The sequence below is a fragment of the Elgaria multicarinata genome, chromosome 19, assembly GCF_023053635.1.
Source record: "Elgaria multicarinata webbii isolate HBS135686 ecotype San Diego chromosome 19, rElgMul1.1.pri, whole genome shotgun sequence".
NCBI lineage: Eukaryota > Metazoa > Chordata > Lepidosauria > Squamata > Anguidae > Elgaria > Elgaria multicarinata.
The window spans coordinates 7,945,388-7,966,461 of record NC_086189.1 but is presented as its reverse complement, the minus strand read 5'-3'; the positions used below and the strand labels follow the sequence as shown (position 1 = coordinate 7,966,461).

Below are 21,074 nucleotides of genomic sequence, written 5' to 3'. Positions count from 1 at the left end.
CTACATTAGACTTCAGTTGTTTTTTGTTTGCTGCTGAGACAACATCCTCCTATGTTTCTAGTAGGAGAGAACTCAAGTCAAGAAAGTTCACTTGGCGCTGTCCATGGTCCTGTTGCAGCTGCCCTTTACATGGGAGGGCTTCTGCTGTGCCTGAAATACTTTGACTGGATTCTACTGATCTGAAACAACTTCACCTGCCTATTTATTTATTGCATTTCTATACCACCCAATAGCTGAAGCTGTCTGGGCGGTTCGCAAAAATTTAGCTGCCTAGATTCGACTGTCCTACCACTACTGGGCTCTTTTTCTCAGATCTCCCCCGGTCAGATGTCATTTGCTTCCTCTGTATGCGTCAGGTAAGCACAGAATGGGACAAGAGCCCCCAGTTCCAGGAGCCTATCAGACGGGGCACGGTGGTACTCATGATTCGAACACAGGCCCTCCAACTTCTTAGCCCAACCTTCCCCAACCTGGCCCCCTCCAGATATTTTGGACTACAACTCCAAGCGCTGCTGATCACTGGCCATACTGACTGGGAGTGCTGGTAGATGGATGTCCGAGAAGGGCACCAAGTTGGGGAAAGTTGTATTTGCCTTACTCCAACCACCACGCCAGTCCCTCAAAAGTATCCACAATGCATTAACCTCACACCATGGTCCGAAGGCACACAACACCACAACCTTGCTCTAGCTAAGCAGGTCTGGCCCTTGGCTGGACCTGAAATGGAAACCACTGGGAATGCTGTGTACACAACACCACTAGCTCCATGGCAGCAAAAAGATGGGACATGAATATTAAGAAAGAATCTTAATTTATCCCAACTTGGGATAAATTATACAACTTGGGTTGTTTGGTTGTGCAAGCCGATTGATTTCAGAGTCCGTCCTCCCGACGAGACACTCTGTAACCTTAAATGAAAGTTATTTTCTTTTCACGGACCAGCTTCTTGTGGGAACACCCAAAACGATCCATCACGAGAGCACTTAGGAGAAAGTCAATTGGTCTCCACACATCAGCTAATATAACACACTCCCGTTTTCGCGGCTCAGGGATGCTTTCCGCCAAACCCCTCCCGCCCCAGCCTCTGGGGACCGCTCTGTGATTAATAACTGTTGAACTTGGAAAATGAATCGGAAACCCAATCTTAACAAATGCAAGCTGAAGGTCAGGGTCGGTGCCCTCCCCGTTGGCCAAACAGGAATGGGCGGGGAAAGACGAATAGTTAAAATATAAAGCCCCCAACCCTTTCTTTTCCATTTAAATTTGAGGATGGGCATGACGTGGCGGGGAGGGGGGTTCTTGGGACAACAACCACGTAATAGATCCAACCCAATGACTTATTGTCTATTGCTCCCAACCAATTGATCAAAGGCGACGGTTACGGGTAGATGCGCCTTATTAAATCAGCTGTATTTAGGTCAAGGTAAAACTGCTAGCAAAGCTGTTACGGGCTCAGTAAGAGCTTGCAAGAATTTTTGAATTTGGGGGATTTGTCTACGAAAAGCTAAAGCTCTCCTCCCAGGGCCCAAAAGGTCCGCTTGTCTTCCCCGCTCAGTCCTTTTAACGCTTTGTCGCAGGAGCTCTCTCTCGTTCATGAGGCTGCATTTTGTCCGAGGGTCCCCGGGGATTTCATAAATCCAGCCGGAGCCCTGAGCTGTTAAAGCTCTGTAGGAAAAATATAAAACTTCAAATGCACCGCGTAGACATAGAACTGGGGAAGTCTCAGCGCCGGGTCAAGTCCACCGAACACAGCTGGGGAACCTGGCAGCCGAGACCGATTTGGGCTGACCTCGGGACGGAAAATGCGTTCGCATGCGATTGAACACCGACAACGCATTGTTAGACCCACAAGTAGTGCGACGCTCAGAGTGGTTGCAGCTTGGTTTCCACAGCTGTGCCTGTGTGTTCCTGCACTGAGCAGGGGGTTGGACTTGATGGCCTTAGAGGGCCCTTCCAACTCTACTAGAATCATAGAATCATAGAATAGCAGAGTTGGAAGGGGCCTACAAGGCCATCGAGTCCAACCCCCTGCTCAAGGCAGAAATCCACCTCAAAGCATCCCTGACAGATGGTTGTCCAGCTGCCTCTTGAAGGCCTCTAGCGTGGGGCAGCCCACAACCTCCCTAGGTAACTGGTTCCATTGTCATTCTATGATTCTAGGATCAATCTTCAAACCTGGCCTGGGAAAGAGATAAAATAGATATGGCAAAACCAAAGTGGCACAGTGATTATATGGTCGGGTTTGGAAATGTGCCTCGTGTGGCGCAGAGTGGTAAGCGGCAGTTACTGCAGCCGAAACTCTCCCCACGGCCTGAGTTCGATCCCAGCGGAAGCTGGTTCTCAGGCAGCCGGCTCAGCTCGACTCAGCCTTCCATCCTTCCGAGGTCAGTAAAATGAGTACCCAGATAGCTGAGGGAAAGGGAACCGCGACTGGGGAAGGCAATGGCAAACCACCCCGCTATAAGGCCTGCCAAGAAAACGTCAGCGAAAGCAGGCATCCCTCTAGGAGTCAGCAATGACTCAAGTGCTTGCACGAGAGGTTCCTTTCCTTTCCTTCCTTGGAAATGGAAAACCCAAGTTCAAATCCAAAGAGCTCAAATCGGCAAGTTATGAACCTGGTGGTTATTTACGATCTTCATCCGAGGGCAACGGGAACCATCTTAAGTCCATGTCAAACAGCCACTGACCACTGGCAATTACAGAAGTGATGAGTTTATATTGTTTGCTTGTTGTTGTTGTTTTAAAAATAAAATTGATCACATTCCAAAAGCTTGAAAACTTGTAGTTCAAACGTTTCAACTTTCAAGCTGTTGTCCTTGCCCTTGCTTGTTTTGATGGCAGCCTCCTGCAAACTAGTACAGCCTCCCATGGTTTCATGTCTAGCCCTGCTCCCCCTGGGTTGGAAGAAGGTGTTTCAAGTGATCAGTCAGAATCAGACTCTGAAGTAGAGGAGTCTGCACCATAAACAGGCCAGCCTGTACCAGTGGGGGAGAAAGCTCTTCACCAGCTGGGAGTGAACCCTCCCCAGAGCTTATCTCGCCAAGGGCAAACAATACACAGTCAGTGGGAAGCCAACATTGTTCCGAAGGAGAGAGCACCGACAGGTTAGCCGATCCTAGAGTACGTCGCACACTAAAACAGGCGGAGCTAAAAGAAGGCGAGAGAAAGTCAGCCCGGCTGGTGTCCCGTCAGAAGCTGCATCACAACAAGGCTCTCTGAAACTAACGCATCTTGGAAAAATTATTATTATTATTATTATTATTATTTATTTATTTATATAGCGCCATCAATGTACATGGTGCTGTACAGAGTAAAATAATAAAATAGCAAGACCCTGCCGCATAGGCTTACATTCTAATAAATCATAATAAAACAATAAGGAGGGAAAGAGAATGCACCAAACAGGCACAGGGGAGAGTAAAACTAACAGTATAAAAGTCAGAACAAAATCAAGTTTTAAAAGCTTTAGGAAAAAGAAAAGTTTTTAGCTGAGCTTTAAAAGCTGCGATTGAACTTGTAGTTCTCAAATGTTCTGGAAGAGCGTTCCAGGCGTAAGGGGCAGCAGAAGAGAATGGACGAAGCCGAGCAAGGGAAGTAGAGACCCTTGGGCAGGCGAGAAACATGGCATCAGAGGAGCGAAGAGCACGAGGCTTTCTATTCTCCTTGAAAGGACCATAGTCTCGCTTAGTTTGCATAGTTTCGCCTAGAGGAAAGTTCCTAGAGGTTAGACTCTCTTCAGGTGGGGAGAGATGTTTATTGCTTGAATAAAGCTTTGTGGATTACTTAGCAGGCCTCGTTATCGTCTCCCAAGAAGGCGGGAGGTTTTGAGAAACACGACACATGGACTGGTACAGTCTCCCTTTCAGTTCTTGCAACTTACTACAGACTACTTCACTCCCTTATACCAAAGCATGTATTAAGAAGGGACGTAGAGGAGGGGAAGGGGTTAGCCATGGGTGGTGTTAGCATCTCTGCCAGCACCTGAAGGCTTCCCTCGTCTCCACTTTGTGCAAAGGCCGCCATCCTTACACTGATTCTGTTTTAGAGATCATTTAATTTCCCAGCGAGTAGCTCAGATTATCCTCCTGGCTTTGGAATTAGATTCCAAGAAGCAAAATTGGGATGGACGCTTCATTTTGTCTGCTTTATGGACTGGCAACCCAGCAGAGCAGCCATCTCTCGGCTAACGTTAATAGAACCGGGGTGGGGTGGAACAAGAGAGGGCGACGAAGCTCGTTCACAAAGATTTTGCATCTCAACCCTCAAATGGGTTCCCATTTGTCTAAGGCGGAAAACATGGCGGCTTTTTTCTCCCACCTGCCTGTTTGATGGGCAAACATCTCACAGCCAGGGCTTCCGGCGAAACGCATGTCAGCGCTGCAAGAAACCGCAGCAGCAAGGCGACGGAACGGCAACAGAGACGTTCAGGTGAGCCTTTGGCCTTCGAAGGGCAGGCATCTCTGAGGAAAGGTGAGAGATCATCGGACGGCAGAGCGACAAACGCCACCGTGGGAGAATCCCAAGAGGGACGCGCCTTCGTTCTCTCATACTGCCACCCTTGGGAGAAGCAGAAGCAACGCAAACACGAGGCTGCTTTATACAGGTTGGGCTGTTCTCCTGTCCAGCCTGACGCTCTCTCCTCTGATTGGAAGCATCTTGGGAAGAGAGACGTCTCTCCCGGTGTTACAACTGGAGATCAGTCAACTGACGCTGCAGGGGACCAAACTGGGATCTTCTGCACGTCGCACGCCTGCTCTTAGCACTGAGCTACGGCCCTTTCACAAGCAATGGTGATAACACATAGAGTAATTCATGGGCTCCATCTCATGGTCATCCTCTAGGTCAACCTTCCCAACCTGGCACCTCCCAAATGTCTTAGAGTGCAACTTCCATCTGCTCCAACCAGCCAGGATCTAGGTCATCGTTCTAAAACTTGGGGTCCTTCAGAGGTTTTGGCCTAAAACAACTCTCAGTTGGCTATAAACTTTGGCTATGCTGGCTAAGGGCTGATGGGAATTGAAGGCCAAACATCTGGAAGGCCAGGTTGCTGATTGAAAAAGAGGTTCCACCTACTGAGGAAGGACGCAATTGTCCCTGCCTGCCTAGTCTCAGAAGCACGGCCTACCCTGTGATGGAATGTCCTACTACCCAAAAAGTGAGCCATCAGCCTTGGCATACAACAGTGATGATTTCTGAAAGAACTGGGCATGTTTAGCCTGGAGAAGAGAAGATTGAGGGGAGACATGAGAGCACTCTTCAAATACTTAAAAGGTTGTCCCACAGAGGAGGGCCAGGATCTCTTCTCGATCCTCCCAGAGTGCAGGACACAGAATAACGGGCTCAAGTTAAAGGAAGCCAGATTCCAGCCGGACATCAGGAAAAACTTCTTGGCTGTTAGAGAAGTATGACAGTGGAACCAATAACCTAGGGAGGTGGTGGGCTCTCCCACACTAGAGGCCTTCAAGAGGCAGCTGGACAAGCATCTGTCAGGGATGCTTTAAGGTGGATTTCTGCATTGATCAGGGGGTTGGACTCGATGGCCTTATAGACCCCTTCCAACTCTACTATTCTATGATTCCTAGAAAAAAAACCACCATCCATTTACTGCAGGATTTATTGCCTATGAACTCAGGTACTCCCCAGAACGCTTTGAGCTATTGCAGGAATTTCCCATAGCAGTTAAAACGACAGAGAGAATGGTCTCATCCCTCCTCCTCCTCCTCCACATCAATCACAATACGGGAGATTGATTTCTCAGACACCTTAAGTCAGCATTTCCTCATCTGGCATCTTCCAGATGTTTTAGACTCCAACTCCCATCCGCCCCAGCCAGCACAGCCAACAGTCAGGAATTCTGGACTTGCAGTCCAAAACACCAGGAAGGCACGAGGTTGGGGAAGGGCTGCCCAGAGTCATAACAAAATACTAAACCGTTGGATAGTTAAAAGCCGTAAAATAAAACTTCAAACCAGATTATCTGGGGTAACTTACTCTAAAAACAGTCAATACTCATAGCTACAAATTGTCATGTCTAGCCCTGCTCCCCTCGTTTTGGAAGAAGGTGTTTCAGGTAATCTATCACAATCAGACTGTGAAGTAGAGGAGTCAGTGCCAGGCACAGGCCAGCCTGTACCAGTGGAGAAGAGCTCTCACGGGCTCTTCACCAGCTGGGAGTGAACCCTCTCCAGAACTTAACTCGTCAAGGGCAAATCATACAGAGGCAGTGGGAAGCCAACAATCTTCTGAAGGAGAGGGCACCGACAGGCTAACTGATCTTAGGGTCCAGTGCAGGCTAAAACGCACAAAGTGGAAGGAAGGTGAGAGAAAGTCAGCCCGGCCCAAATCGTGTCTGAAGCCGCCTCAGAACTAAGCTCTCTGAAGTTAACGCCTTGTGGGAAAAGGGTTTCCGTTTTCCTTGAAATGACAATTGTCTCGCTTAGTTTGTATAGTTCTGCCTAGGGAGAAGTTTCCAAGAGATTAGACCCTCTTCAGGTGGGAAGAGAAGTTTATTGCTTAAATAAAGCTTTGTGGATTACTTAGCAGGCCTCTTTTTTTGTCTCCTAAAAAGGTAGGAGGTTTTTTAAGAAACACAACATGAATGTTGGCTGTTCCCTTGCCTCCAAAGGCACAGGATCGTCGGTTGAGTTACCAATGGTCCTTTCCTTTCTGATCAAAGGATGCTCCAAATATTGAGACATTCAAACCTTTTAAACAGGGCACTGCATCAAATGGAAAGTGCTCTATGACACCGTAATCCCAGATGAAGTGTTTTAGGGTTAAAGGGTGTGGGTTCTTTTATTTTATTTTTCTCCCCCTATCATGACCCTCCAAGAACAGCAGCAGACATTTGCTGAAATCAAAGAAGGATTATAGCTATTCCTGGGCGGGTTGTAACAGAAATGCCTGAAGGATAGCTGTCACACTCTTCTGTAGATTTATGTGTGTGATACCATGAAGCAATCTGCACATCAGTAATCTTCTTAGCTAAATCAGATTGCCCAAATATGGCATTCAAGCTATTTTTACATCGAACTTTAGCCGCTCCTGCTTTAATGCCGTGAAAATAGGCAACCCACAATCTATAGGATTGAATTAGACATCCCTAGTTTGGTGGCACCACGTAACCCCCATCTGAAGCGCTCTTTAAAATTCGCTCCTGGCGTATATCTGCCGTCCCTCATGCATAAAACGTGAATCAACTGAAAATACATAAAATGCCAATTTCAAGAAGAAAGGGTGCTCTTTTTTTAAAAAAAAAAAAAAGAAGAGCAACCAGAATGGATCTGAGGTTTTTATTTTAGGGGCCTTCCCATCTTAGCGAGCTGCGATAACCTCATAATTCACCCCTCTGAAGCTCTGGATCTTCAAGTAATGGGTCAGTAGCCACTAGGTGAGTTGCAGCCTGACCTAAGGTGGGCCAATCATTGTCGAAGATACTGGGCTAGGTGGATAGAGCAGCTTCTGAAATCCCAGAGAGCTGCTGCTGCCAGTCAGTGTCGACGATACTGGGCTAGGTGGATAGAGCAGCTTCTGAAATCCCAGAGAGCTGCTGCTGCCAGTCAGTGTCGACGATACTGGGCTAGGTGGATAGAGCAGCTTCTGAAACCCCAGAGAGCTGCTGCTGACAGTCCGTGTTGACGATACTGGGCTAGGTGGATAGAGCAGCTTCTGAAACCCCAGAGAGCTGCTGCTGCCAGTCAGTGTTGATGATACTGGGCTAGGTGGATAGAGCAGCTTCTGAAACCCCAGAGAGCTGCTGCTGCCAGTCCGTGTCGACAATACTGGGCTAGGTGGATAGAGCAGCTTCTGAAACCCCAGAGAGCTGCTGCTGCCAGTCAGTGTCGACGATACTGGGCTAGGTGGATAGAGCAGCTTCTGAAACCCCAGAGAGCTGCTGCTGCCAGTCCGTGTCGACGATACTGGGCTAGGTGGATAGAGCAGCTTCTGAAACCCCGGAGAGCAGCTGCTGCCAGTCAGTGTTGATGATACTGGGCTAGGTGTATAGAGCAGCTTCTGAAACCCCAGAGAGCTGCTGCTGCCAGTCAGTGTCGACGATACTGGGCTAGGTGGATAGAGCAGCTGAAAATAAAATAAAAAGATGGAGAGAAAGCAAAAAAAGGTCCTATCCAAGCTGAACTCTGCTCATCCCATGCCACCAGTGGAGGCTGGTGGCACAAATGTCAATGGGTTGGCGAATCCATGCTGGGTTTCAGCCAGAACTTTGAAAGCTCCTTTAGAGTTCTGATTAGTTCTGACTGAAACTTGGAGCAAATTCAAGTTTCAGTCAGAACTAATCGGAACTCTAAAGGAGCTTTCCAAAGTCCTGGCTGGAACCTGGCATGTGGATTACTTAGCAGGCCTCGGTTTTTGTCTCCTAAAAAGGTAGGAGGTTTTTTAAGGAACACGACACGAATGTTGGCTGTTCCCTTGCCTCCAAAGGCACAGGAAGCCATCTTCCAAAGATCATCAGTTGAGTTTCCAATGGTCCTTTCCTTTCTGACACTGACTGGCAGCAGCTGCTCTCCGGGGTTTCAGAAGCTGCTCTATCCACCCAGCCCAGTATCGTCAACACGGACTGGCAGCAGCTGCTCTCTGGGGTTTCATAAGCTGCTCTATACACCTAGCCCAGTATCGTCGACACTGACTGGCAGCAGCTGCTCTCCAGGGTTTCAGAAGCTGCTCTAGCCACCTAGCCCAGTATCGTCGACACTGACTGGCAGCAGCAGCTCTCTGGGGTTTCAGAAGCTGCTCTAGCCACCTAGCCCAGTATCGTCGACACTGACTGGCAGCAGCAGCAGCTCTCTGGGGTTTCAGAAGCTGCTCTAGCCACCTAGCCCAGTTTCATCGACACTGACTGGCAGCAGCAACTCTCTGGGGTTTCAGGCAGGATTCTCTCCTCACCCTACCCCGGTTCGAAGCCATGGATTGAACCTGGAACCTTATGGCAAAGGTTCCTAAAGCCCCCCAACCTTGTTCCATGCAGAGCACCTTTTACAGTCACAAGGAGCTCAGGAAGACCCCAACACCTCAGCAATTCCGAGATTCCCTTCCTCCTTCTCAGCAGCCCCCTAACTCTGAGGTTCATGAGGCCGCAACTAGCGGGGAGAACTATTTTTTTTTAAAAAAATTACTTACCCGAGCGCACGAGCGCTTGTGAGCATCCGGCCCCTTTAAAAAAAAAATTTAAATGGCGGACACAACGGGTCTTTCCTTTAGCCCGTCACGCCTCGCGTGTAGACGAGGGCGAGATCCCACAATACTTGCATCGCGGGCTCTGCCCTCGTCGGGCACGGATTTTAAGGTAGGTCTAGCAAAGGCCCTAGTTTAGCCATTCCCACTTGCAGGCCATTGGCCAGCGTTGACCAGTGCCCTGGCTCGTGAACGATAAGCCAGGATCGTCTGGAGATCTCGCTTAGTGCGTTGTACGAATGCCGCCAATGTCGACTTCCCCCAGCCCCCCCAAAAAAGAGAGAGAGAAGCGGAGTTGGCGGCTCAACGTTCATAATACGATTTCTAAGTTCACAAACCGAGGGAGGGCTCACGGCGTTTGCATACTGAAGAGCACGACATTCGAAGGAAGACGGATTTGTTCAACACATCCAGCCAACTGCAGTCTGGCGCCCGCTACGCAGACAACACACACACGCGGACCACGGTAATTACAGACGTTGAGAAAGAGCTCCAGGCCGTGATAAGCTCTTCTCGGTTATCCACACCTGCCTTACGAGCGCAAGCTGTCTGTATAGTTTCTTGGAGGCTCACCCCACCGGGGAGGGGGGGGTGAACGTGCAGAGAACCAGCGAGGACGAGAGGCTGCATCTGTAATTCAGTCATACCTAAGTGGATTACGCAGAGAGGAGAAAGACGTTTCGGCCGCTCAGCTGTGGACTGAGACAGCCCTCTGCTGACTCTCAGAGATATTGCAAGAGGCCTTGAGAAAGGAAGCCAGGCCAAGCCAGACCCAACACCAACACCGTCGGACACTTTCGACCCCGGTCACAAATAAAGCGGATGGGGGAGTGGCTCGTTTTACCAAGGAGAAGGGGAGGACAGGGGTGAGGGGAGTCAAACACTCACCCGTCACACCTCCCAAGGCTGTGTTGCCTAAACTAGGGTGACGCTATGAAAAGGAAGACAAGGCTCCTGTATCTTTAACAGTTGCGTAGAAAAGGGAAGTTCAGCAGGTGTCATTTGTATATATGGGGGACCTGGTGAAATTCCCTCTTCATCACAGCAGTTAAAGCTGCAGGAGCCCTGCCCTCTTTTGCATCTGGTCACTCTAGTATAGCTCCTGCAGCTTTAACTGCCGTGATGAAGAGGGAATTTCACCAGGTTCTCCATATATACAAATGACACCTGCTGAAATTCCCTTTTCTACGCAACTGTTAAAGATACAGGAGCCCTGTCCTCCTTTTCATAGGGTCACCCTACCTAAACAGTTTTACTAGGCTGACCCTATGGAAAGAGTATCATTAACAGAAAGCTCCTGTATCTTTAACAGTTGTCTAGAAAAGGGAATTTCAGCAGGTGTCATTTGTATGCATGCAGCACCTGGTGAAATTCCCTCTTCAAAAGCTGCAGGAGCCCTGCCCTCTTTTATATCTGGTCAAGAGGGCAGCTTACCAGCAGCTTTAACTGCGGTGAAGAAGAGGGAATTTCACCAGGTGTTGCATGCATACAAAGGACGCCTGCTGAAATTCCCTTTTCTTTTTTTGTTGTTTATTCGTTCAGTCGTTTCCGACTCTTCGTGACTTCATGGACCAGCCCACGCCAGAGCTTTCTGTCGGCCGTCGCCACCCCTAACTCCCCCAAGGTCAAGTCTGTCACCTCCAGAATATCATCCCTCCATCTTGCCCTTGGTCGGCCCCTCTTCCTTTTGCCTTCCACTTTCCCTAGCATCAGCCTCTTCTCCAGGGTATCCTGTCTTCTCATTATGTGGCCAAAGTACTTCAGTTTTGCCTTTAATACCATTCCCTCAAGTGAGCAGTCTGGCTTTATTTCCTGGAGTTTTCTAGACAACTTTTCTAGACAACTGTTAAAGATACGGGAGCCCTGTCCTCCTTTTCCTATGGCCACCCTAAGTTCTACACCAGTCTAGCTCTGATACTGGTAGCTATCAAGGTGGGAAGAGAAGTACCTGGGGAAGGAGGAGGGGTAGGGGTTTCAGTTCCCATCACATGTGCCCACTCTGCAATTCAAATCCCACAGCAACTGCACTTTACATATGAACGAAATGGCGCCTGAAATGGATTTCATCCAACACAAAACTGTATGGGTTTCGAGAGAAGGTACAAGAATGTCAGCATGACTAGCAAGATGTCTCAGGGAGACAAAACGCAAAGCTAACCATGAGCCGGCCACAAGAAAAAGCCCCAGGCCATTCCAAAATGCATGCCTCTCCAAACCATTGCCATTTGCCCTTTCAAACCCACTGCCCTTTGGCCGTGCTTCCACAAACAAGGAAGGATGGCCGGATTTTAGAAGGAAACACAGCCATGTCTATAAGCACCCAACGTGTGGATAGCTGAAGCGAAAGACGAAGTAGCAGCCCTCGCATCAGGGACACGAGCTGTGCACACACACACACACGCACCCAAACGCAAGCCTCACCAGTCGCTAACCCAGCCCAAAGCGGCTTGCTAGGTTCCCATGCCAGGGGATTTAGCAGGAAGTAGATATGATCAACAAACAGAAGTCATCCAAGTGTAGAACAGTCTGAAAAAGTCTGGAGAGGGGGAAGGAGGATTCACGCAAGGCCCTCAAAACAAAATCTAGTTTTTTATTCCCGAAACGGCAGGCAGAGTCAAGTCACAGCTACGTTTTCTATGGACTGGATCCAGATTTTGTTATATTTAGGTTCCATTGAATTTAAAGGATCTATGCCAAGTATGACTAAGTCTGGATCCATCCCTATATTTGCAGGAAAAGAGAAAAAAAAAACACTATTCATTCTCAACTCGTATTCATTTACTGGAAGCTATACGTGATGCACGCTACTTTTAACTCTATTTTCTTAAATATAGAAGAAAATGGACTATTTACATTAATGGTTTTATCGCCTCTACTGTTCTGCAAATGGGCTTCTTCTAGGTCCTTCACCAACTTCTCCCTCTCGAGATACAATTCGTTCAACTCTTGTTCGGTCCTCTTAATTTTCCTTTGGAGTTTACGGTTCTCGGTATCTTTGGACAGGTTTTCGGAATGCAAGTCCGCCAGGGTATTTTCTTTCTCCATCAGAAGGGTCTGAGAATCCTCGGCACCCTAGAACGAAAAGCAATGAACACATAAGAACGTAAGAAGAGCCCTGCTGGATCAGACCAAGGGTCCATCTAGTCCAGCGGTCTGTTCACATAGGTTAGCTACTTCAGGGAGACGTACATCACAGGGCCTTCCAGAAAAACTTGTTCCTACCATCCACAACAGTGCAGTTATGGGTCCCACTTGCACATGGACACAACTGACCCAGGGAGGTTGCCAAAACTCACTGCCTGGGGAGCCCAGATGAGGCAGGGAGAGGGGCATTTGGGAAGCTATGTGCCAACACTGGTGGGTCAAAGAAGGACAGGTTATCTGGAGGTGAGGGAGAGGCAGAGAGCCAACCAAACCTCCAAGCAACAGTAATTAACAGTGGTCTTAACTGGTAGTACCCATTCCCAAAGCCAGCCAGCAAGGAATCTATCTATCTATCTATCTATCTATAAAACGCTTAGATATGTTTCCATAAAGGTTTCAGCTGATACAGGTTGCTAAGCAACAGTAACAACGCGTAACGTCAGCTGATACAGGCTGCTAAGCCCCTCGCCTGACTCCTCCAGGCTTTCCAAGGTAATCCTACCCCCCTTTCTGCCTCTTCGCTGCCCCCCCCCCCCGGCAGCGTCATGGTCCGGAGCATGAGCGAGGCACAGCCGGGGCCCTTGGTGGCCGGGTGGGGGGGCCGCTCGCCTGCTGCGAGCCCAGGCCCGGCCTAATCTCATGCGAGCTGGGTGGCCCAAGGCTGACAGGAACCCCGGGGAGAGGGGGACACCTGCTCCCCCTCCCCCCGACCTCCCTGCCCCCCAGGTCTGCCAGACGGCGCTGTATCAGTGGCCTCCAAGAAGCCGGCACCCCCGCGATATTTAATTAATAAACTTTAAGATATGCTACAACGGCGTATGTTACGCCGGGTACAGCTAGTATTTATTTATTTCATTTATATCCCACCCTTTTTCCTCCAAGGAACCCAAGGCGGCGTACATAATCCTCCTCATCTCTATTTTATGCTCACAACAACAACCCTGTGAGGTAGGTTGGGCTGAGAGTCTGTGACTGGCCCAAAGTCACCCAGTGGGTTTCCATGGCCGAGTGGGGACTAGAACTCAGACCTCCCGACTCCCAATCCAAGACCTCAGCCACTACACCACACTGCCTGGGAATACTCAAAGGAGTAACCATAATAATCCTTGCTGTCTTACCCTAAATTTCTGCATCTGAGCTTTATGGATGGCCTCTCTGGACTTGGCCAACGATGCGTTTAAACCTTCAATTTCAGAATTAAGTTCTTCATTCTAAAAACAGAAAGGGGGGAAAACATGGATACAGAAACACAGACTCAAGGGACAAAAGCACGTGAAAAGGAACAGGAAGAGAGTGTCATGGAACCAAGAGACCCTGCCCAGGAATGTGGGGAGTTGTCATAAGAAGTTAAGAACATAAGAAGAGCCATGCTGGATCAGACCAAGGGTCCATCTAGTCCAAAGTTCACACAGGGACCAACAAAGTAGAACGTGGTGCAACAGCACCCTCCCACCCATGTTCCCCAGCAACTGGTGCATATAGGCTCACTGCCTCGGATACTGGAGCTAACACATAGCCATCAGGGCTAGTAGCCACTGATAGCCTTCTCCTCCAGGTAATGATCCAACCCCCTTTTAAAGTCATCCAAAACATCTCACGGTAACCTGGGTGGATCAGAAGTCCGGGCATTCCATGTTCTCGATAAGCACCAACATCCCCTTCTCATTCAGTAGCAGAAGACCAAAACCCAACATCTACACCAGCCATGGCCAACCTGGTGTTCTCCAGATTTGTTCGATGGCTGGGTAGAGTTGTTGAGAGTGGCCGTCCAGTGCTTCTGGAAGACCGATCTATAGGAGGCACCTTCAACACACCTATCGTATTTGGTCATTGTTGCAAAACACCCCTTAGCCTCCAACTCCAGCACCCCATGACAGCTAAGCGAAGCCTCCAAGAATATGCCGTCGTTGCCTTTGTGGGCGTCCCAGAGACGGCTGGACGGCCATGAAAAGAAGCAGGATGCTGCACTAGGTGGCCCCTTGGCTCAACTCAGCAGGGCCCTTCTTGATCCCCCCAAACTTCGTCACATGTCTGCCGTCTGCTTCCCCTCCACCTATTCCTAGGACACCTGGCTTGAGTGGGTTCAGCAGAAGGAAATCGCCCCATGTACCTCGTTTTCCTTGGTTTTTAAAGCAAGGGTTAACCCCTGGATGGTTTTGTCTCGTTTCAAAGCGTTTCTCTTTTCGACAGAAAGCTCCGTCTCCCGTTCACGAAGTTCTTCCTGGAGTGACTAAAGTGGGTTTTTTAAAAAAATAAAAAATAAAAAAAAGAACAGAAAAACATTATCTACGGTGATGCCATTTCAACACAAACGCTCACACTTTGCAAAACAGCGAAGATGAGGTGGTAGAAGTGTATCTGGGCCGGGCCCACTTCAGAGTACAGAAGGGGGCTTCCATAGTTGAATGTTTCTTCACACAGGCAGGGGGAAATCCCTGCATATCGAAAACTAGGGCGTAAAGGGAGAAAGCCCACCACCTCCCTAGGTCACTGGTTCTATTGTTGTACTGCTCTAACACTGAGGAAGTTTTTCCTGATGTCCAGCCAGAATCTGACTTCCTGTAACTTCAGCCCGTTATTCCATGTCCTGCACTCTGGGATGCCCTATCTGTGGACTTTCTAGGGGCACGTACTTCATAGAATCATAGACTAGTTGGAAGGGGCCTATAGGGCCATCGAGTCCAACCCCCTGCTCAATGCAGGAATCCACCCTAAAGCATCCCTGACAGATGGCTGTCCAGCTGCCTCTTGAAGGCCTCTAGTGTGGGAGAGCCCACAACCTCTCTAGGTCATTGGTTCCGTTGTCGTACTGCTCTAACAGTCAGGAAGTTTTTCCTGATGTCCAGCTGGAATCTGACTTCCTGTAACTACAGCCCGTTATTCCATGTCCTGCACTCTGGGATGATCAAGAAGGGATCCTCTGCAGAGGCCACCAGTGAGGGAGGAAGCAGCAGCCAGGCACCTCTCCACCGTGCCTGGGTCCAGCTCCAGCTGAGAGCCCCCTCCCTCCTGCTGTCAACTGTCTCTGGAGAGGCCACCAGTGAGGAAGGAAGCAGCAGCCAGGCACCTCTCCACCGTGCCTGGGTCCAGCTCCAGCTGAGAGCCCCCTCCCTCCTGCTACCAACTGTCTCTGCAGAGGCCACCATGAGGGAGGAAGCAGCAGCCAGGCCCCTCTCCACCGTGCCTGGGTCCAGCTCCAGCTGAGAGCCCCCTCCCTCCTGCTGTCAACTGTAACTGCTGAACTTTCCAACTAAGATTGTAGTGCCTGAATTTGCTTTCCTTTCCCCCCTCCTCCTCCTCCCTCCCAATCCCCTTTCCTTTTGTGTCATGTCTTTTAGATTGTAAGCCTGTGGGCAGGGACTGTCAAGAAATACTTTTGTAAGCCGCCGTGAGAGCCTTTTTTGGCTGAATGGCGGCATAAAAATCCTTAAATAAATAAATAAATCAATCCTGGCCCTCCTCTTTGTGACAACCTTTCAAGTAGTTGAAGAGTGCTATCATGTCTCCCCTCAAACTTCTCTTCTCCAGGCTAAACATGCCCAGTTGTGTCAATCTCTCTTCATAGGGCTTCTGCTGTTTGTGAGAAGACCTGCGTACTCCTGGCCAAGTTGGCCCATCTTCCACCTCTCTTGCTAATTCTGGTCGATTCCTCCTCCTGGCCACACAAGAGGAAGAGAGGGGATGGCAGGGAGGAGTTCTCAAGCCCAGGACTTTGTGCGGGCACATTCCTCTGCTTGTGTGCACAGAACCCTGAACTACTGTATTTATTTATCTATTTATTCAATTTATATCCCGCCAGCAATACTCTTCCAACAATACGTAAACCTGGTCTGCACATAATGCTAACCCGCAGTAATTTTCATATCAGAAGCTCTTTCCTCCTTGGATTAAAAACGATACGATTAAAACCGATTAATACAACGAGTGGACATTTGCTAAGGATGCTCTTCCGTCACATCTCGGCCTGAAAATCACAAGCCGGGACTTCAGAAGCCCTTGCCAATGTACAGCAAATCGATATGGGGTGAGGCGGGGATCCAGAACATACCTGAATTCTTTTCTCAAGGTCTTTTTTCTCGTTGCCAAATTCTGTTTGGAGAGCCTACAAAAACAGGACAGCCGTGTTTTCACTCCAGCATAGATCATGCACTACAGATAAGACACACGGCGGGTTCTCATCTTTCCAGTCACCGCAACGGAAATGTGGCGTGTGAACTCATCAGGACTAGAACTTTGAAAGATAAATCCCAAGAATCCAGGGGTTGGTGAGCTATGGCCTCCCCTTATGACTGGGGCAGAGGAGAGGGCGAAGGAAGGGAACCTAAGAAGAGCCCTGAGGCTGCATCAGACCAAGGGTCCATCTAGTCCAGCACTCTGTTCCCACAGTGGCCAACCACAAAGGACAGGAATGCAACCGTATCCTCCTGCCCATATTCCCCAGCACCTGGTATGGAGAAGCACAACAACTCTGATACTGGAGGTAATATGTAGCCGTCAGGACCAGTAGTCATTGATGATGTTTGGGTTGGTTGTAGACCCTGAAAAGGTATACCCATCGAAATTCGTTGGACTTCAGTTCCACTAATTTCAATGGGTCTACTCTAAGTATGACCAAGCCCTTTGTAAGCAGCAGTCATGAGAGCTTGTATATAAGAAGAGATAGCCTAGCTGCAGTTATCCATGCTCTGATATCCTCTCGTTTGGATTACTGCAATGCATTATACGTGGGGCTGCCTTTGAAAATGGTCCGGAAGCTTCAGCTGGTACAAAACAGGGCAGCCCGTTTACTAACAGGGACTGGCTGGCGAGATCACATTACGCCAGTCCTTTTACAACTTCATTGGCTGCCAGTCCAGGTCCGGGCCTGATTCAAAGTGCTGGTATTGACATTTAAAGCCCTAAACGGTTTGGGGCCAGGTTATTTGAAGGAACGCCTCCTCCCATATCTACCTGCCCGGACCTTAAGGTCATCTACAGGGGCCCTTCTCCGTGAGCCCCTGCCAAAGGAAGTGAGGCAGGTGGCTACTAGGAGCAGGGCTTTCTCCGCTGTGGCACCCCAGTTGTGGAACGAGCTCCCCAGAGAGGTCCGCCTGGCGCCTACACTGTACTCTTTTCGTCGCCAACTGAAGACCTTTTTATTCTCTCAGTATTTTAACACTTAATTTTAACTTAAATGTAAATTTTACTGTTTTAACTCTGTATTTTAATCTTATATCAATTTTGCTGCGTGGTTTTTATCCTGGTTGTGCTTTTTATACTGTATTTTGTATTTGTGCTTTTAACCTGTCGGTGGCTTTATTATGGTTTTAATTTTTGTGAACCGCCCAGAGAGCTTCGGCTATTGGGCGGTATAAAAATTTAATAAATAAATAAATAAATAAGAAGTGCCCTGCTGTATCAGACCAAGGGTCCATCTGGTCCAGCACTCTGTTCACACAGTGGCCAACCAGCTGTTGACCTTTGTTGACCAACAAAGCAGGACACGGAGCAACGGCACCCTCCCATCCATGTTCCCCAGCAACTGGTGCATATAGGCGTACTGATGCCGTGGCTCAGCGGCAGAGTTCCTGCTTCGCATGCAGAAGGCCCCAGGTTCAATCACATTGCCAAGTAGGGCTGGGGAAAACCTTGCCTGAGGCTCTAGGGCAGCCTTCCTCAACCTGGGGCGCTCCAGATGTTTTATTTATTTATTTATTTATTTAGAATATTTATATACCGCTCCCCATTGAAAAATTTCGGAGCGGTGTACAAGGTAAAATGAAAATAAAAACAGAATAAAACAGTTAAAACAAAATTTAAAAAGAAGCAAAATGGCTGCATGTTAAAGAAAGGCTTCTTGGAATAAAGATGTTTTCAGGAGGCGCCGAAAGGAGTACAAGGTGCGAGCATGACTGACCTCCAGAGGCAGGGAGTTCCACAGGAGGGGGGCCACCACGCTGAAGGCTCTTCCCCTGGTGGATTCCAATCGGAGGATGCATCTATGTGGAACCACCAGGAGCAGGCCCTCGGATGACCTCAGTGACCGGGCAGGTTGGTAGGGGAGAAGGCGCTCTCTCAGGTATCCTGGTCCTAAGTTGTTTAGGGCTTTGTACACAAAGTACAAGAACCTTCAACCTGTCCCGGTAGCGAATAGGCAGCCAGTGCAGTTCCCTCAGCAGAGGAGTTACATGCTGGAAAGGGGCCGCTCCAGACAACAGCCTTTCTTTAACATGCAGCCTTGGATTTCTGTGTTGTTGTTTTTTGCTTCTTTTTAAATTTTGTTTTGACTGTTTTATTCTGTTTTTATTTTCATTTTTACCTTGTACACCGCTCCAAAATTTTTCAATGGGGAGCGGTATATAAATATTCTAAATAAATAAATAAATAAACAAACAAACAAACAAACAACCGAGCTGCTGCTTTCTGCACTAGCTCCAGCTTCCGGAGCAGCTTCAAGGGCAGCCTCGCATAGAGCGTGTTGCAGTAATCCAACCTTGAGGTTACCAATGCCTGTACCACTGTGGTCAAGCTATCCCTGTCCAGGAGAGGCCGTAGTTGGCGAACCAACTGAAGATGGTTGGGGCATTCTGGGAGATGCAGTCCAACACATCTGGAGCGCCCCAGGTTGAGGAAGGCTGCTCTAGAGAGTCGTTGCCAATGAAGCTCATAGTCTTGGCTTTATATTTGATTCCTCGCTCTCCTTTATTCCTCATATTGAGGCAGTAGCTAAATCCTGTCGTTTTTTCCTGTATAATATTGCCAGGATTCGATCATTTTTGTCTGTCTCTTCCGCCAAGACGCTTGTTCATGCATTGGTTATTTCTCGGTTGGACTACTGCAACCTTCTTCTCTCTGGCCTTCCTTCTTCTCACATCAGTCCGTTGGTCTCGGTCCACCACTCTGCCGCTAAGATCATCTTCTTGGCTCGCTGCTCTGACCATGTCACTCCACTTCTGAAATCTCTTCATTGGCTTCCAATTCACTTCAGAATCCAATATAAACTTCTCCTCTTGACCTTCAAAGCTTTTCACGGTCTAGCTCCTTCCTATCTCTCCTCTCTCATCTCACAGTATTGCCCCGCTCGTGCTCTTCGCTCCTCTGATGCCATGTTTCTCGCCTGCCCAAGGCTCTCTACTTCCCTTGCTCGGCTTCGTCCATTTTCTTCTGCTGCCCCTTACGCCTGGAACGCTCTTCCAGAACATTTGAGATCTACAAGCTCAATCGCAGCTTTTAAAGCTCAGCTCAAAACTTTTCTTTTTCCTAAAGCTTTTAAAACTTGATGTTGTGCGGACTTTATACTGTTAGTTTTACCCTTCCCTGTGCCTGTTTACCCTACCCAGTGCCTGTTTGCATTCTTTCCCCCTCCTTATTGCTTTACTATGGTTTTTAGTAGAATGTAAGCCTATGCGGCAGGGTCTTGCTATTTACTGTTTTACTCTGTACAGCACCATGTGCATTGATGGTGCTATATAAATAAAATAAATAATAATAATAATAATAATAATAATAATAATAATAATAATAATAAGTGTTGACAATACTGGACTAGATGGACCAACGGCTTGAGTCGTATGTCAGCCTCCTATGTTCTTGTGTACCCAGCCTGCCTTTGCAGAAAACACAGGGGAAATTCGAAGGATGGTTGTGTTTTAATTGTCTTAGTGGGGCCATTCAGACAACAAGCTAACTCACACTCAGTGGTTGAGTGTAGGCTGTTGCCAAACCGTGGGTTAGCAAGTGGTCTGAACACGCACAGGGTGACTTCTTAGCCACGCAGCGCGTCTTGTTAACCACCCTGAACAGCCCGCTAGCAGACCACAGGTTCTCAAGGCGGTTTGTTTGAGAAAATAACAACTGGGTGGTTAAACAAGCCAGCCTGAGGACAGCGCTCTAACCCACAGTTTAGCAAACAAGCCATGGTTCAACAACAACCCACCCTCAACCAACGTTGAGGGTCTAAACAGCCCTACCTGAGACTACAGAGGCCACCAGTGAGGGAGGAAGCAGCAGCCAGGCACCTCTCCATCATGCCTGGGTCCAGCTCCAGCTGAGAGCCCCCTCCCTCCTGCTACCAACTGTCACTGCAGAGGCCACCAGTGAGGGAGGAAGCAGCAGCCAGGCACCTCTCCATTGTGCCTGGGTCCAGCTCCAGCTGAGAGCCCCTTCCCGCTGCCAACTGTCAACTGTAACTGCTGAACTTTGCAACTAAGATTGTAGTGCCTGAATTTGCTTTCCTTTTCCCCCTCCTCCTCCTCCCTCCCAATCCCCTTTCCTTTTGTGTCATGTCTTTTAGATTGTAAGCCTGTGGGCAGGGACTGTCAAGAAATACTTTTGTGAGCCGCCGTGAGAGCCATTTTTGGCTGAATGGCGGCATAAAAATGCTTAAATAAATAAATAAATGCTGGGGATTGATGCCAGGAAGTGTTTTCAAAGACCTTGGGCTACTGTACGTATAAAAATGTAAAAATAAATACATCAGTCATGTAAGATGCTTCGTGCATCCATTGACCAGAAAGTGAAATAAAATAATACATTAAATGAAGAGTCTCCTCCCATACCACAATGCCCCCAAGCAAGGACTAAGCAGACCCTCTTGCTTCACGCTGCTGGGGATCATTTACTTTTTTTATCCCACCTTCCTCCAACAAGCTCAATGTGACAGACGAAGCGTCCCCCTCTCCATTTTGTCTTCACAACAACCCAGCGGGGTAGGTCAGAGTGAGAGCGCGTGACTGGCCAAAGGCCACCTGGCAAGCTTCATG

The 21,074-nt window shown here is 48.6% G+C and overlaps 1 protein-coding gene across 4 annotated transcripts in view; it reads right to left on the bottom strand.

The window, feature by feature from the left end:
* CDK5RAP2 (CDK5 regulatory subunit associated protein 2) overlaps positions 1-21,074 on the bottom strand; it is a 189,705-nt gene that overhangs the window by 144,874 nt on the left and 23,757 nt on the right. For all 4 annotated transcript variants that reach the window (XM_063144885.1, XM_063144884.1, XM_063144882.1 and 1 more), the window contains 4 exons: positions 16,382-16,435; positions 14,444-14,563; positions 13,452-13,544; positions 12,043-12,261 (listed from right to left, as the gene is read on the bottom strand). In XM_063144885.1, the coding sequence (XP_063000955.1) occupies positions 12,043-12,261; positions 13,452-13,544; positions 14,444-14,563; positions 16,382-16,435 (486 nt within the window). The remainder of the gene's footprint in view (positions 1-12,042; positions 12,262-13,451; positions 13,545-14,443; positions 14,564-16,381; positions 16,436-21,074) is intronic.